Below are 11,459 nucleotides of genomic sequence, written 5' to 3' on the forward strand. Positions count from 1 at the left end.
ATATGCACGACATTTTAAGAGAAATAAAATATTATGAAATAATTAGATGAATATTAAGCAAGTCAGACTGACAAACTGATCGTCGATAATAAAACGCTGCTGCATGATAATATGTATCACCTCGCATAATTGCGACATTCTTGACCATGGAGAATCTTCGAAGGAAAATGTAAAGCGCGATGACTAGTGTCACTGTGAATAATCTGGTTTTTCGGCATTGATGAACTTTTAATAAAATGGTTATTAGTTTTTACTTGATATCTTGTCTGGCCTATTCATACAATAAAATGTCAAAGGGTGTTAATTTATAGCAAATTGTCAATGTAAGTAAGCCACATTGCAGGCATGAGCTTTTTTTCTACATGAGATGATCATAAGTATAGGTGTTTAGAAAGAGGCAATAAAGAACACGCAAATGTATGCTTTAAAATTTATACACATAAAGATATTATAATAATAATATACTAAAAGCTTATATTTAAAATTTCATGTATGAGTGTGCATGCTCACACACCCACTTGTTGCATTATTTCTTCTGTTTATTTATTTTAGATCTCCCTAATCGTATATGAAATACGATTTAAATGCTTAATGAAAATGATTAAGAAGTTAATATTTTGGAATGCCATTCATAGCACATTAATTGATGTCGTAGTTCTATTTGTATTTGTTGCCACACCGACCGCTACACTCTACACACTAACTCAACTCATACCATTCATATATTTTTTTTAACTTTACCTTACTACCTCGAAATAGTATTGTTTGATCTTCATCCACGTAAACACATACTTTTTGTTCATATTTTCATTTTAGTCGTAATATAGGCATAGTAAATTGGTATTTCTGATTATTATTTGCCTGACAATTCAGTTTTAATTAATATTTTATGTTAAAATAATAAACCTCAATGCTGTAAGATAATAAAGTTTTATTAAAAAGTAATGGATGAAAGTGCACAAGAGTCGAAACTGACTAGAGTCACAGATGACCCATTAAGCAAGTCAAGTGTTCCAGATAATAACAAAAAAGAATGGGTTAAATTTGACGATGAAGAAAAAGTTAAAAGTGATGTACAAAATGAAAAGGTAAATAGGAATAATGCGTGCTGTTTGCACAAGCTCTCATGGAATTTATAAAATTTACAATGACTGAATAACAATTTATTTACAGGAGAATATAATAAAAACTTCTACAGTATTACCAAATGAGTCATCTCACGGTATTGAAAATGGTGCTTCTAAGAACTCAGATATTAGATATAATGAGACTAAAAGTTTTAAATCAACTGGTGAAATTTCACAGCCAGCAATTATTGAGGTGCCTGTAAACAATGTGTTGAGTAATGTTGAGTTACCAAAAAGGAGGGAACACCAGCAAAATGAGGGATTTAGTACGTATTTACATAACAATAGTAGCTGATAATAACAATAAGTGCAATTTTGCGAAATCACATTCATTTTGACAGACTGAATGTCACGAGGGAATCGATAAATGTTCGAGATTTACTTTACGAGTTCTCAATTGAATTTTATGGACGTTGTTTTTGTGACCGTAAATTCTGAGAACTATGATTAAATGTAGCAAATTTCTTGTGAGTCATGCATAAATTGTGTTGATTGACAATGAACTCAGCAGTGCTGATTTTCTAAAGAATTTTTCATACAAAAACCGTTAAAAATTTAATTTTTTAAATTCAGTTTTGATTTAAACATCCAAAATTGCACTTCTACGTGGACATACCACAAAAATATTAATGACTTTCCAAATTTGCATTTGTAGATAATGGCGACATAATCGTTACCTTATTGCCAGTGAATGAAAGTTTTCCATGGGTGATTCCTGCCAAATTCAGACCAGAATTAGTGCCTGAAGAACTAATGGCACAAGGTTTAACGGTAATTAAATTAAGTGCTACATTTATTGTACATATATTATAAATCAATCTATCATGTAAGTCACATGTCTGCTTTTTCTTCTTATTACTTAGTTAACTGTTGAGGAATATGTGCATGCTTTGGAGATGTTAGTGAATGATTACAGGTTTACACTGTACAATGTTTGTTATAAAAGAATTCTAATGCTATGGATTATGATAGCATTTGTTGTATTGCTTGCGCTTCTGTTTTCTGGAATAACCGGAATCCTTCTATTTTCGCTTGGTGTTGCATGGTTGTTTTTAAATGCAATGGCAATATTCTTATGTATGTGGTTGAAGCTTCAACTGGCTAGAGGACTCGAAAAGTGCTTAGCAAGAGTCAATAAATTATTGCTAAGGCATAAAATTATTATTGCACTAGACGACAGAGGCAATATCTCATGTCATAAGGTTCATTTATGTTTCATTTACTTTGATGCTGCACAATGTATCAGGTATAACTTGTTATTCGATGTAAACTCATGAGTGGATGATTCTGAATGACTCAAATCAGGTTAGAATATTGGAATCTAGTTTTCTAGATCATTTCCTTGTTTTCAATTATATTCCATTTTAAAACTATATTTGCTCACAAATTGCCTACATTTATCAGTCATCCAGATGATGATTGAACTGCAAATTAAGTCAAATTTTATGATCAAATATTTGATATGAGTCATTTGAGTCATCCACTTCTTCTTCATTATTCAAATTTAATAAATTATTTAAATTCTTGTAGTTATATCAACAATTTCTTGGAAAGAAGAGAAGTAAATGGACAGACAGTTGAGCCCGGTTGGGAATCTCGCCTTGATATTGAGGCAAACGATATCATCATTCAGGGAAATAGTAGCACACGACTATCGCGTAAACAGGTTCGTATTTCATGTATTAATCATCTAATATTTCAAAATTCATATCAAATGAAAGTGTGTCGTACGCTGTGACTACTTGTTACTAAAAAAACATTAAAGCATTACATGTTTACATAAACATTAGATTTACGATTAGATATCAATTACAAAATTGTAAGAATATCCAATTTTAACAATTAGGTCATGTCTGAACCAATTCTTTTGAGATATTTACAATTGTGGGGAAAGGATTACTTGAGACATCGACTTGATTGGATGAGAAGTGATGATGATAGAACTAATCCAGCTCCGAGACATCTAAGTAAAGCATACTGTCCCTGCCAATATGTTGAAGAGATATTTTTGATTAAAGAATCATCAAAAAAGGAAACTTCAGCATCATGCTGTGCTTCACTTAATAGCAGAATGGAAAGAGTTGGATTTAAATGCTGTTAATTTTGAGAATATTGAGTCACAAAACTTTTAAAAAGTATTTTAAAGTCTATTTTTTGTTAATTATCAACATAATAAACATGATTAGTATGAACACTTTCATTTGTCATGAGTTCTAGAAAATAGTTACTGGATCTAGAAAATTTACAGAATCGTGGAGAACAAATCATCTTAAGATATGTTTCAAGATGGGCAAAAGCTCGAATGAGAGGCTATTTACAAGTTACAGCAAATGATCCAGCACGTCATATGACAGAAGTAATTTGTCCTTGCCAGTTCATTGAAAATCACCTCAAATATAAGCCAACTACTTTTTGTGGTGGCTGTATTCCAAGTTTCTCGAATGAAAACCATTTATATCCGTACTAAGCAATATTTTGTTAAACAGTATTTTAATATTTTAACAATAAAAGTTATTTTATTCAGGAGTTTTAGCTTTTCGTACATCATTTAAGCACTTTTCGATGTCTTTTTTCAGAATTAATTGGTCGGTCTCTATTTCAGATCTTTTAGACTCTAGCTCATTTCGATGATTTTGGAGACTGCTTAAATTATTTTCAAGATCTGTATTTTGTGATTGGAATACATTGAAGAAATTAAACCATAAATTAGTGTCGATGTCATTAGTTGCACTGTTGTTCTTTATATCCTCAACCAGTCGTTGCTTGTTACTTGAATTACATAAATTTGAATGTGCAAACGTCATCATATCTTCTTGAATCGCTTGAATGCTTATTTCCACACTTGGCTCAGAGCTTTTACTTTTAAACATTGTGTAATTTAATTAGATTATCTTGTTAGTTACTTTACAAAATCAATTTTAATATTATTGGATTTATTGGATGTGTTATTTACAAATATTTGCTAACTAGTGTAAATACCCGCAAACTTCGATAAAAAATTCATTCGTTAAAATTTTTTTCGTTAAAAGTTAAGATAACTACTTAGTTCCTGAGACTGTTTATGGAGCGCATAAAGTAATTTCATTAACAGCAGTGAAGAGCGATCTAGAATGATAAATTTTAAAATAATTTGGAGAATTTAACGGATTTTAAATATTCAAATAAACTGAAAAGAATTGAATTTGTGAACTACTGAACGAATTTTTAAATCCAAGAAATCTGTTTTTAAATAAAAAAAAGCATAATTTATTTCAGTATCCACATTTAACATTAAGACATCAAAAGCAATAACAAATAGCTAATCTATTTTACCAAAGTAATCAGCCACCTAGACAAACTTGAAATGTTGCTCATTATCATTAGCAAAAAAGATAAGTGAGACGTGAAAAAATAGGAGATTCTCCAGAAATTCGTGATCAAAAGAAAGCTTAATTAAATTAAAAAGAAGAACAATTTATAACTAAAAACGTAAGTATCTATTAGTCTAGACTACACTCTATAGAAATATAGTCAGGTATCGGCATAAATCACTGTATTACAATGTAAAATCACCAATAACCCTACTAATTAATTTTAATAAATTTTTTTAGGTCATGAGATTTTCATCAATTCTGTGTGTTACGCTGCTGATATCATGTATCGCAAGTGTTAGTTATTGTTTCGAGGAGGACAATGAATTCGCTGATTTCGAATTTGAGGAAGATCAGCTTGAAATTAAAGATGAACAAACAAAAACTGAGCCACAGAAAGTTGAAAAAGTAGTGGTTGTTGAAAATACTGAATCATTTAACGACTTGGATGACGACGGTATAGTTGAGGATGAATTTGATCAAGACGAATTTGAAGGATTTGGAGGGGAGGTTGATATGGATGACAACAAAAATTTCAATTCCAAAAAACAAGCCGAGCCAAAATTGAACATAGTTAACAAAGTTCCATATAATCGTGTATTATGGCACAACTATTGGATAGAGCTTTTATTCATTTGTGGTCTTGTCGTATATTTCATAAATTACACAATGGGAAAGAACAAGAATATTAAAATTGCTAATGCATGGCTTTTGTCACATCGTTCATTTTTGGAAGATAATTTCGCATTAGTTGGTGATGATACGAAAAAAGATGAATCAACGCCCGGATTCATCAAAGAGTCTGATTCTATTTATAGCTTGTGGTGCTCGGGTCGTACTTTAGTTGAAGGAATGCTCGTTGAACTTAAGTAAGCTTGATTTTATTTAATATTTTGTTAGTTCCAGCACTGATTTATTTTTATTTTAGGCTGATCAAGCGTCAGGATCTCTTATCGATAACAATGGGACACCTCTTATTCGGCAAAAAGAATGCAGATCAAGCCCAAATCAAAGTTGAACTCAGCAAAGATTCAATGGACACATTCGTAATGGCAATCTGTTCGAAGAAAAGCGCTAGCCGCCTTTTTAAAGAACTGACTGACTTGAAACAATTTTGTGTTAGTGTTGCGAAAAGCGAAGATAAATATAACTTGCCAAATGGATTTTCCGTACTATCTGAGATTGCAGAAGCTACTTCTGCCATCATTGACTCACGTGTACTTGCTATATTATCAAAATATAGTAACTCCATTGAATCTATTCATATTTCTGATCAGTATTCTGGTCTAGCCATTCAGGATCAAGATACTCAACAAGCTGTAAAGCCCGAAATGAAGAAAATGCTTATTATTACATATACTTTTACGGATAAGACTGACATGGAAGAATTGAAGCCAATAATGCAACTAGTCATATATTTGATCGAAAAATTAAAGCGATACAAGCTATCAAGAGAGGTAAGTTTTGTAGATAAAGAAACATGTTTGAACGGCTAGCTTATCTTTGTTCCATTATGTGTAGGGCAAAATGAAAGCTGATAAAAATCGTCAACGCGTCGAGGAGGAATATTTGAAAAATACACATCAATCGAGAATGGAAGCAGCAGCATTGAAGAAGGAAGAAAAGAGGAAGGCCGACAAGGAAAAACTTATGAATGAAGATAATGTTGAAAAGCAGCTCCGAATGGAAAAGAAGATGAAGCGTAAAGATGCTAAAAAATCTATGCCCAAAATGAAGAGTATGAATATTCATTTGTAGAAACTTTTTTTTTGTTGATTACATCGATAATAATGTAAGGTGAATCTTTTTTTTTTGAAGCAATAAATGGCTTCCGTCACGTTATATAAATAGTCACAGAACTTTTTTTAATTGATTTTTTATTATTATTTACAATTTTCATACTTCCTATTTGACATTTTTCTTTTTCTGACTTTTCTTAATCTTTTTCGTCGATTCATTATTGTCGATTCCTTTCTTAGTCAGGTTTTCTATATAGTTGCTATCAGTATTTTCCATTGCTTTTTTCTCTTTACTTAAGTCCACACATTCGTTGCCCTAAAATTCCATAAATAATCAAAACATTTTCTTAATGCAATTTTAATGATTTTCTCACCGCTATATTGTTAATATCTTGATTGTTGGATATAACTTGAGGCTCAATATGTTTTTTCTTCTCTTTCACCACTCCATTCTTAACACGATCATGAATTTTCTAATGGATAATCATTATTAATTATTTTATGTCTGAAAATTTTACTTTTTTGAACTCACTGTATGTCTTTTAAGATCGCCTTGAACTCGAAACTTTTTCCCACAGGTTGGGCACGAGAATGGACGTTCGCCAGAATGAATACGTCTGAAAAGATTATTAATTAATTTTTGAAGTTCAAAATTTAACGACTATCAATATTTTAAATATTTAAGTTCAAAAACATGAACTGAATAAATTCAACGACATTTAACGGTTTTTTAAAATTTAAATAAACTGATTCGAGATAATTTGTTGAACTGAACGAAAATGAACTAGAAAAGCGAAAGCTTAAGTAAATTTAAAATTAAAATCGTCGTTAATTTTTAAATCAAATATAACAAATCGATGCAGCTCACTCAATTGAAGCTAAATGTTTAAATTAACAGCCGTAGAAGTTGCTTTTCAAAATTATTCAACCGTATAGCCATGAAAATGTGAACAATGCCATATATGTAGCAGAGAATTATCACACTATAATTTTTATGAAAAATATTTACTTGTGATTTAGAAGATAAGAAGAGGCTCGGAAACTCTTGTCACATTCTGTGCATCTATAAAAAATTCATAAAAAATAAGTTAATTAAATGAATATATCATAATAATATTAAACTTACTTGTAGGTCTTTTCACCAGTATGAATTCTCCTATGAATGACTAACGAGTATTTTCGGGCAAAAGCTTTAGCACAAAATTCACAAATGTGATCCTTTTTATCTGAATGTAAACTAGTCTCATGATATTTCAAATCGCCCCATTGTCTAAACGACTTTCCACAATCAGGAAAATTACACTTATAAGGTCGATCATTTGTATGCAGTCTAAGATGAACTTTTAATGCTCCATTTGTTAGGAATTTTTTCCCACACTAAAATAAATTAAGTAAGACATAAGGCATGTGAAAATAATGAATTATAGCACAAATTGCTACCTGATCACAGACATATCTCCTTTCACTACTGTGAGTTTTTAAGTGATATCCTAGTGCAGTCCTTGAGTTGAAGCATTTATTGCAATCATTACATTTAAAATTTTGAATTTTCTTCAGGCACTCATTAAATTCAACTTCGGCATCGTTTTGAACTTTTTGTTTTTGATATCTCTTTGTTTTCTTTAACAATAATCTTACTTCTTCAAGAGGTTTCTCATCCTCATCGTCGGTTTCTAAAACACTTTTATGAATTATCGCTGGATCATTCATTGTTTCATGCTTAATGTCAATTAGTTCATTGCTATTATTTGTAAAATGTAGAATTGTGTGATCATCGACATCATTATCATCCTTAATGTCTTGCGTACACAGATATGAATCACATTTGAGCTCTTGTGGATTTGAATAATTAGAATGATCGATACTTGAACTATCCATTTTTTCTGAATAGCTTTCCATAATTCCTACATTTGCATGGCTTTCATCAATCTCATCCGATACTTGATAATTCCACGAAGCATCTGGAAGACATTCGGTATCGCCAATTGTTTCAACGACTTTCTCCACTTCCTTTCGAAAATCTTCCATGTCTTCGGGTTCACTAAAACCAAAAGCATCACCTTCAATCTCTTCTGACTTAATATTATCTTGCGAATCCTCTAATGATTCAATTATTAAATTTTCAGGAACTGAATTTGGATCATCTTCATCATGTACATGAATTTCCAACTCTTCATGTTGAGCAAGTCTCTTTCGTTTTGTATGTCGTATTAATGTCGATTGACCTTCATAATGTTCTTTTAGGTGCATATAAAATTCCAACTGTCCAATAAACGATAAACCGCATTCAATACATTCAAATTGAGGCTAAAAGAAAATAAATAATTAATTAAAATGAGTCTAAAGGTGCTAGGTAAATAATCAATCTACATTTGTCGCTTGAAGTGTACGAATATTTGCGTCTGGATCAGTCAGGATGATTGAAAATTCATCGGAATTTAATTTCTTGGCTATTCGTTTCTTATGTGGTAGACTTTGTTTAGAATTCTTTAGCGGAAGTTCATGAATACTCTCACAATCACTTTTTTCAGACATGACATCTTCATTCGTCATTAACATTTGTTGCTCATCAGTTCCAGCAGACGAGACAATACTATTAAGATTATTTTGATACTCCATGTACTTAAGTGGAGTAAGGACAGGCAAATCTGCTGATTGTATAATATTGCTGTCTCCATAGATGTGTATCATATGTGATTGTTCCTTAGATTGTTGATGTATAAAATTACTATCGCACTTTTTAATATAATGATGATTTTGGTGGTGAAGATGATCCGAGCTAGTATTAATTATTGTGACGGGCAAGTTTGGCAAGTAATTTACTATATTTACATTTGAACTTAGGTTTGCATTGGACATATAATCCGTGGATAAATCAAGTGATCTTTCGTTCAACTCATTTGCCTCTCCATTAATACTATTTGTTGTCTGGTGAATAATTCGATTTGCTGATGACGGTATTACATTTACAAGCTGCTGAAATTAAGTACTCATATGTGACATCCGAATGATATTAATATTAATTATACTTACTGTATTCTCTGTAAGATGTGCTTGATATTGATTCACTAGATTATTTGAATAGATTTGATCAGCGTTTGAATTCATTTTTAGGTCTCATTTGATTTGTTTTCCTTCTATTATTAGTCACTTATCTATCCAGCTGTTGATTTTTCTTAATTATAATACATTTACAATGTTTTCTGACGAATAATTCGTAAAAAAGTTAAAATCAAAATTTATATCAAAATATTATTTTTTATTCATAGTCGATGCTGCACGAATTTGGTACTTTTTCATTTTTCAAATTTTTATTGACCGTTAAAATAATTTTCAAAAATATAAATCTAGGTAGATAAATTTATGATCTGGATCGGCTATAACGCTTCTTGTATTCCTTTGACCTGCTTCTTTTACGCCTTTCTTCCTTGGAACGACTTCGTCTTTTCCTGTCTTTTTCACGACTCCTACTTCTAGATCTCTTTCGTTCATCTCTGTGCTTATAATTGCGATCTCTGGATCTTGAACGTCTTCGTTCGTGTCTATGATTATTATCTGAATATCGATCAAAACTAACTGGAACGGCTACAGGTACAGGCACTGGAACATAAGTAACCTTTTCTTTTTCTCGTTTATGTTTTTTGTGCTTCTTTCTATCATCATCACTGGAACTTTCATCGCGATGCTTCTTCTTTTTTGAGGATTTCTTCTTTTTATGTGATGATGATTCGTCATTGGAGCTATCAGATTTTTTCTTATGTGTCATTTCAATCAATTCAAGGCGTTTAAGCAGTTCCTTCTTTTGTTTTTTACTAAGATTTTTAATAAATTCAGCTTCTGGAATAACGTCTTCTTCTTCTGGAATCAATTGATGACGACTTAATGGAATTTGTTGTTGTTCAAGACTTAATGCATTTCTCTTTAGTGCTAATCCATCTTCTTTCATGCCTTCCTTTAGTTCCTCTTCAAAACCGCCTTTTGCTAATAATTGCTGTGCCTCTTGTTCTGAATGATATTTTTTGGCCTCACTCATCGACATGCTAAATAGTGCACATTCCTTGTCTGTATTTATATGTCCATATTTGTGACACTTAATGCATCTAACATTTCGGACTTGGATTCCAAAAGGCTGATCACGAATTTCTTCATTTCCTTTACAGTAACTTTCTCTTGGTGCATTGTATTTCCTTTGCCATTCAAATTTATATTCTGGTTCATTTGTTTCCTTCTCTCGTTCCTTTTTGGTACCAGGCGGTGGCTCATACATAAAGTTTAGTGCCAATTTGTCCTTCGACTCCTTGCTCAACATCAGTTTATTTTCATGCAAGTTCTGTTCCTTTTCATACTGTGCTCTTAACTCTTCCTGCTTCTTTTTGTATGCCTCTTCTTGCTGTTCTGCCATCCATACCTATAGAATATAGTTAATTAAAGGAAATTTGTTAGCATTTCATGAAATTTGATAAACGTTTAATTATTTTAACAATTTACTTACTCTTTTGAGATTATCTCGAGATGCAGGATGGAAGAACTTCTTGCTCATATAGTTATTAAATCCCTTACCCATTTTGTTTGCTTTTTAATCTAACTAAACACGCAAAATATTTAATTTAACTAAATTAATGAAATTCCGATGTTTTGATGTTTTTGTAGTCGAGTGTCGAAAACAAAGTAACAAAAATTGGATGAGTAGTAGATTTTTCTTGACCGACTGACCAAATCACTGGATGTTTTAAAATTTTCTAAAATTTCGTATCTGAAATAGTAGGCTTTTTAAATTGATTTAATTAACAAAATCTTAGTCTTTAATTGTTAGTTTATTTTCACTAAGCATATAAAATTATAGTTAGATCTGACTAATGTTCGGTTAGTAATGCTTAATTTAGACAATTATGAATATTATTAAAATCGTTCTCTTCAATAGTCTTTGATTGCATCTAGGGCAGCTTGTAATGCTGGATTGGCTTCGTATTTTTGATTGACGACGTGCATTTTGTTGACGTCCGGATTCATTACATCCATCGATTCGCATAATTGAGGCGTTGATCTCTTGAAGCTTACGTCTACGCGGGTTTTTGATGAATAAGCAATAAATGCACACATTCCAGTTATAGATCCAAAAATAATGAAGACTAGAGGTAATACAGCATAATTCTTCTTCATTCCTTTCCATGTAAAATATCGCCAATCTCGTTCGACAACTTTTGTTTGGTAATTTCGTAATTTATTGTCCATTTTAATAGTTG

At 31.4% G+C, this 11,459-nt stretch overlaps 4 protein-coding genes across 6 annotated transcripts; 2 read left to right on the forward strand and 2 right to left on the reverse strand.

The window, feature by feature from the left end:
• Positions 1–757: 757 nt before the first annotated feature.
• LOC139094773 (transmembrane protein 268) lies at positions 758–3,653 on the forward strand. Of its 2 annotated transcripts, none has more exons than XM_070645958.1 (6): positions 758–1,088; positions 1,174–1,393; positions 1,783–1,898; positions 1,991–2,373; positions 2,658–2,793; positions 3,376–3,653. In XM_070645958.1, exons 1-6 carry the CDS (start codon positions 945–947, stop codon positions 3,592–3,594), a joined length of 1,218 nt encoding a protein of 405 aa, XP_070502059.1. In that variant the 5' UTR covers positions 758–944; the 3' UTR covers positions 3,595–3,653. The 2 variants fall into 2 exon arrangements, with proteins under 2 accessions (XP_070502059.1, XP_070502058.1); XM_070645957.1 differs by lacking the exon at positions 3,376–3,653 and adding an exon at positions 2,974–3,327 and having other exon boundaries at positions 759–1,088.
• An 811-nt stretch (positions 3,654–4,464) lies between these two features.
• On the forward strand, positions 4,465–6,340 carry LOC139094772 (PAT complex subunit CCDC47). The gene is made up of 4 exons (XM_070645956.1): positions 4,465–4,595; positions 4,718–5,346; positions 5,406–5,934; positions 5,999–6,340. The coding sequence occupies exons 2-4, from the start codon at positions 4,721–4,723 to the stop codon at positions 6,233–6,235; spliced, it is 1,392 nt and encodes a 463-aa protein (XP_070502057.1). The 5' UTR covers positions 4,465–4,595; positions 4,718–4,720; the 3' UTR covers positions 6,236–6,340.
• Position 6,341: 1 nt separating this feature from the next.
• On the reverse strand, positions 6,342–9,478 carry LOC139094771 (zinc finger protein 271-like). Of its 2 annotated transcripts, none has more exons than XM_070645955.1 (8): positions 9,250–9,478; positions 8,587–9,189; positions 7,657–8,523; positions 7,343–7,593; positions 7,226–7,279; positions 6,749–6,833; positions 6,591–6,689; positions 6,342–6,532 (listed from the first exon to the last, which is right to left on the reverse strand). In XM_070645955.1, the coding sequence occupies exons 1-8, from the start codon at positions 9,322–9,324 to the stop codon at positions 6,383–6,385; spliced, it is 2,184 nt and encodes a 727-aa protein (XP_070502056.1). In that variant the 5' UTR covers positions 9,325–9,478; the 3' UTR covers positions 6,342–6,382. The 2 variants fall into 2 exon arrangements, with proteins under 2 accessions (XP_070502056.1, XP_070502055.1); XM_070645954.1 differs by having other exon boundaries at positions 8,587–9,192.
• Positions 9,479–9,500: 22 nt separating this feature from the next.
• On the reverse strand, positions 9,501–10,867 carry LOC139094775 (corepressor interacting with RBPJ 1). Its single transcript, XM_070645959.1, has 2 exons — positions 10,709–10,867; positions 9,501–10,624 (listed from the first exon to the last, which is right to left on the reverse strand). Exons 1-2 carry the CDS (start codon positions 10,778–10,780, stop codon positions 9,578–9,580), a joined length of 1,119 nt encoding a protein of 372 aa, XP_070502060.1. The 5' UTR covers positions 10,781–10,867; the 3' UTR covers positions 9,501–9,577.
• Positions 10,868–11,459: the final 592 nt, after the last annotated feature.

Source organism: Chironomus tepperi, unplaced genomic scaffold, assembly GCF_022539635.2.
Source record: "Chironomus tepperi strain 1889 unplaced genomic scaffold, CSIRO-AGI_Ctep_v1 contig_354, whole genome shotgun sequence".
NCBI classification, from domain to species: domain Eukaryota; kingdom Metazoa; phylum Arthropoda; class Insecta; order Diptera; family Chironomidae; genus Chironomus; species Chironomus tepperi.

Coding starts and splice junctions, on each gene's coding strand:
- LOC139094772 (XM_070645956.1), top strand. CDS start 4,721: ATGAGATTTTCATCAATTCTGTGTGTTACGCTGCTGATATCATGTATC. Junction 5,347..5,405: donor GGAATGCTCGTTGAACTTAA/GTAAGCTTGATT, acceptor TTTTTATTTTAG/GCTGATCAAGCGTCAGGATC. Junction 5,935..5,998: donor GATACAAGCTATCAAGAGAG/GTAAGTTTTGTA, acceptor CATTATGTGTAG/GGCAAAATGAAAGCTGATAA.
- LOC139094773 (XM_070645957.1), top strand. CDS start 945: ATGGATGAAAGTGCACAAGAGTCGAAACTGACTAGAGTCACAGATGAC. Junction 1,394..1,782: donor CCAGCAAAATGAGGGATTTA/GTACGTATTTAC, acceptor TTGCATTTGTAG/ATAATGGCGACATAATCGTT. Junction 2,794..2,973: donor CACGACTATCGCGTAAACAG/GTTCGTATTTCA, acceptor TTTAACAATTAG/GTCATGTCTGAACCAATTCT.
- LOC139094771 (XM_070645954.1), bottom strand. CDS start 9,324: ATGAATTCAAACGCTGATCAAATCTATTCAAATAATCTAGTGAATCAA. Junction 6,834..7,225: donor TCTTATCTTCTAAATCACAA/GTAAATATTTTT, acceptor TAATCTTTTCAG/ACGTATTCATTCTGGCGAAC. Junction 6,533..6,590: donor AAGATATTAACAATATAGCG/GTGAGAAAATCA, acceptor ATGGAATTTTAG/GGCAACGAATGTGTGGACTT.
- LOC139094775 (XM_070645959.1), bottom strand. CDS start 10,780: ATGGGTAAGGGATTTAATAACTATATGAGCAAGAAGTTCTTCCATCCT. Junction 10,625..10,708: donor CTCGAGATAATCTCAAAAGA/GTAAGTAAATTG, acceptor TATATTCTATAG/GTATGGATGGCAGAACAGCA.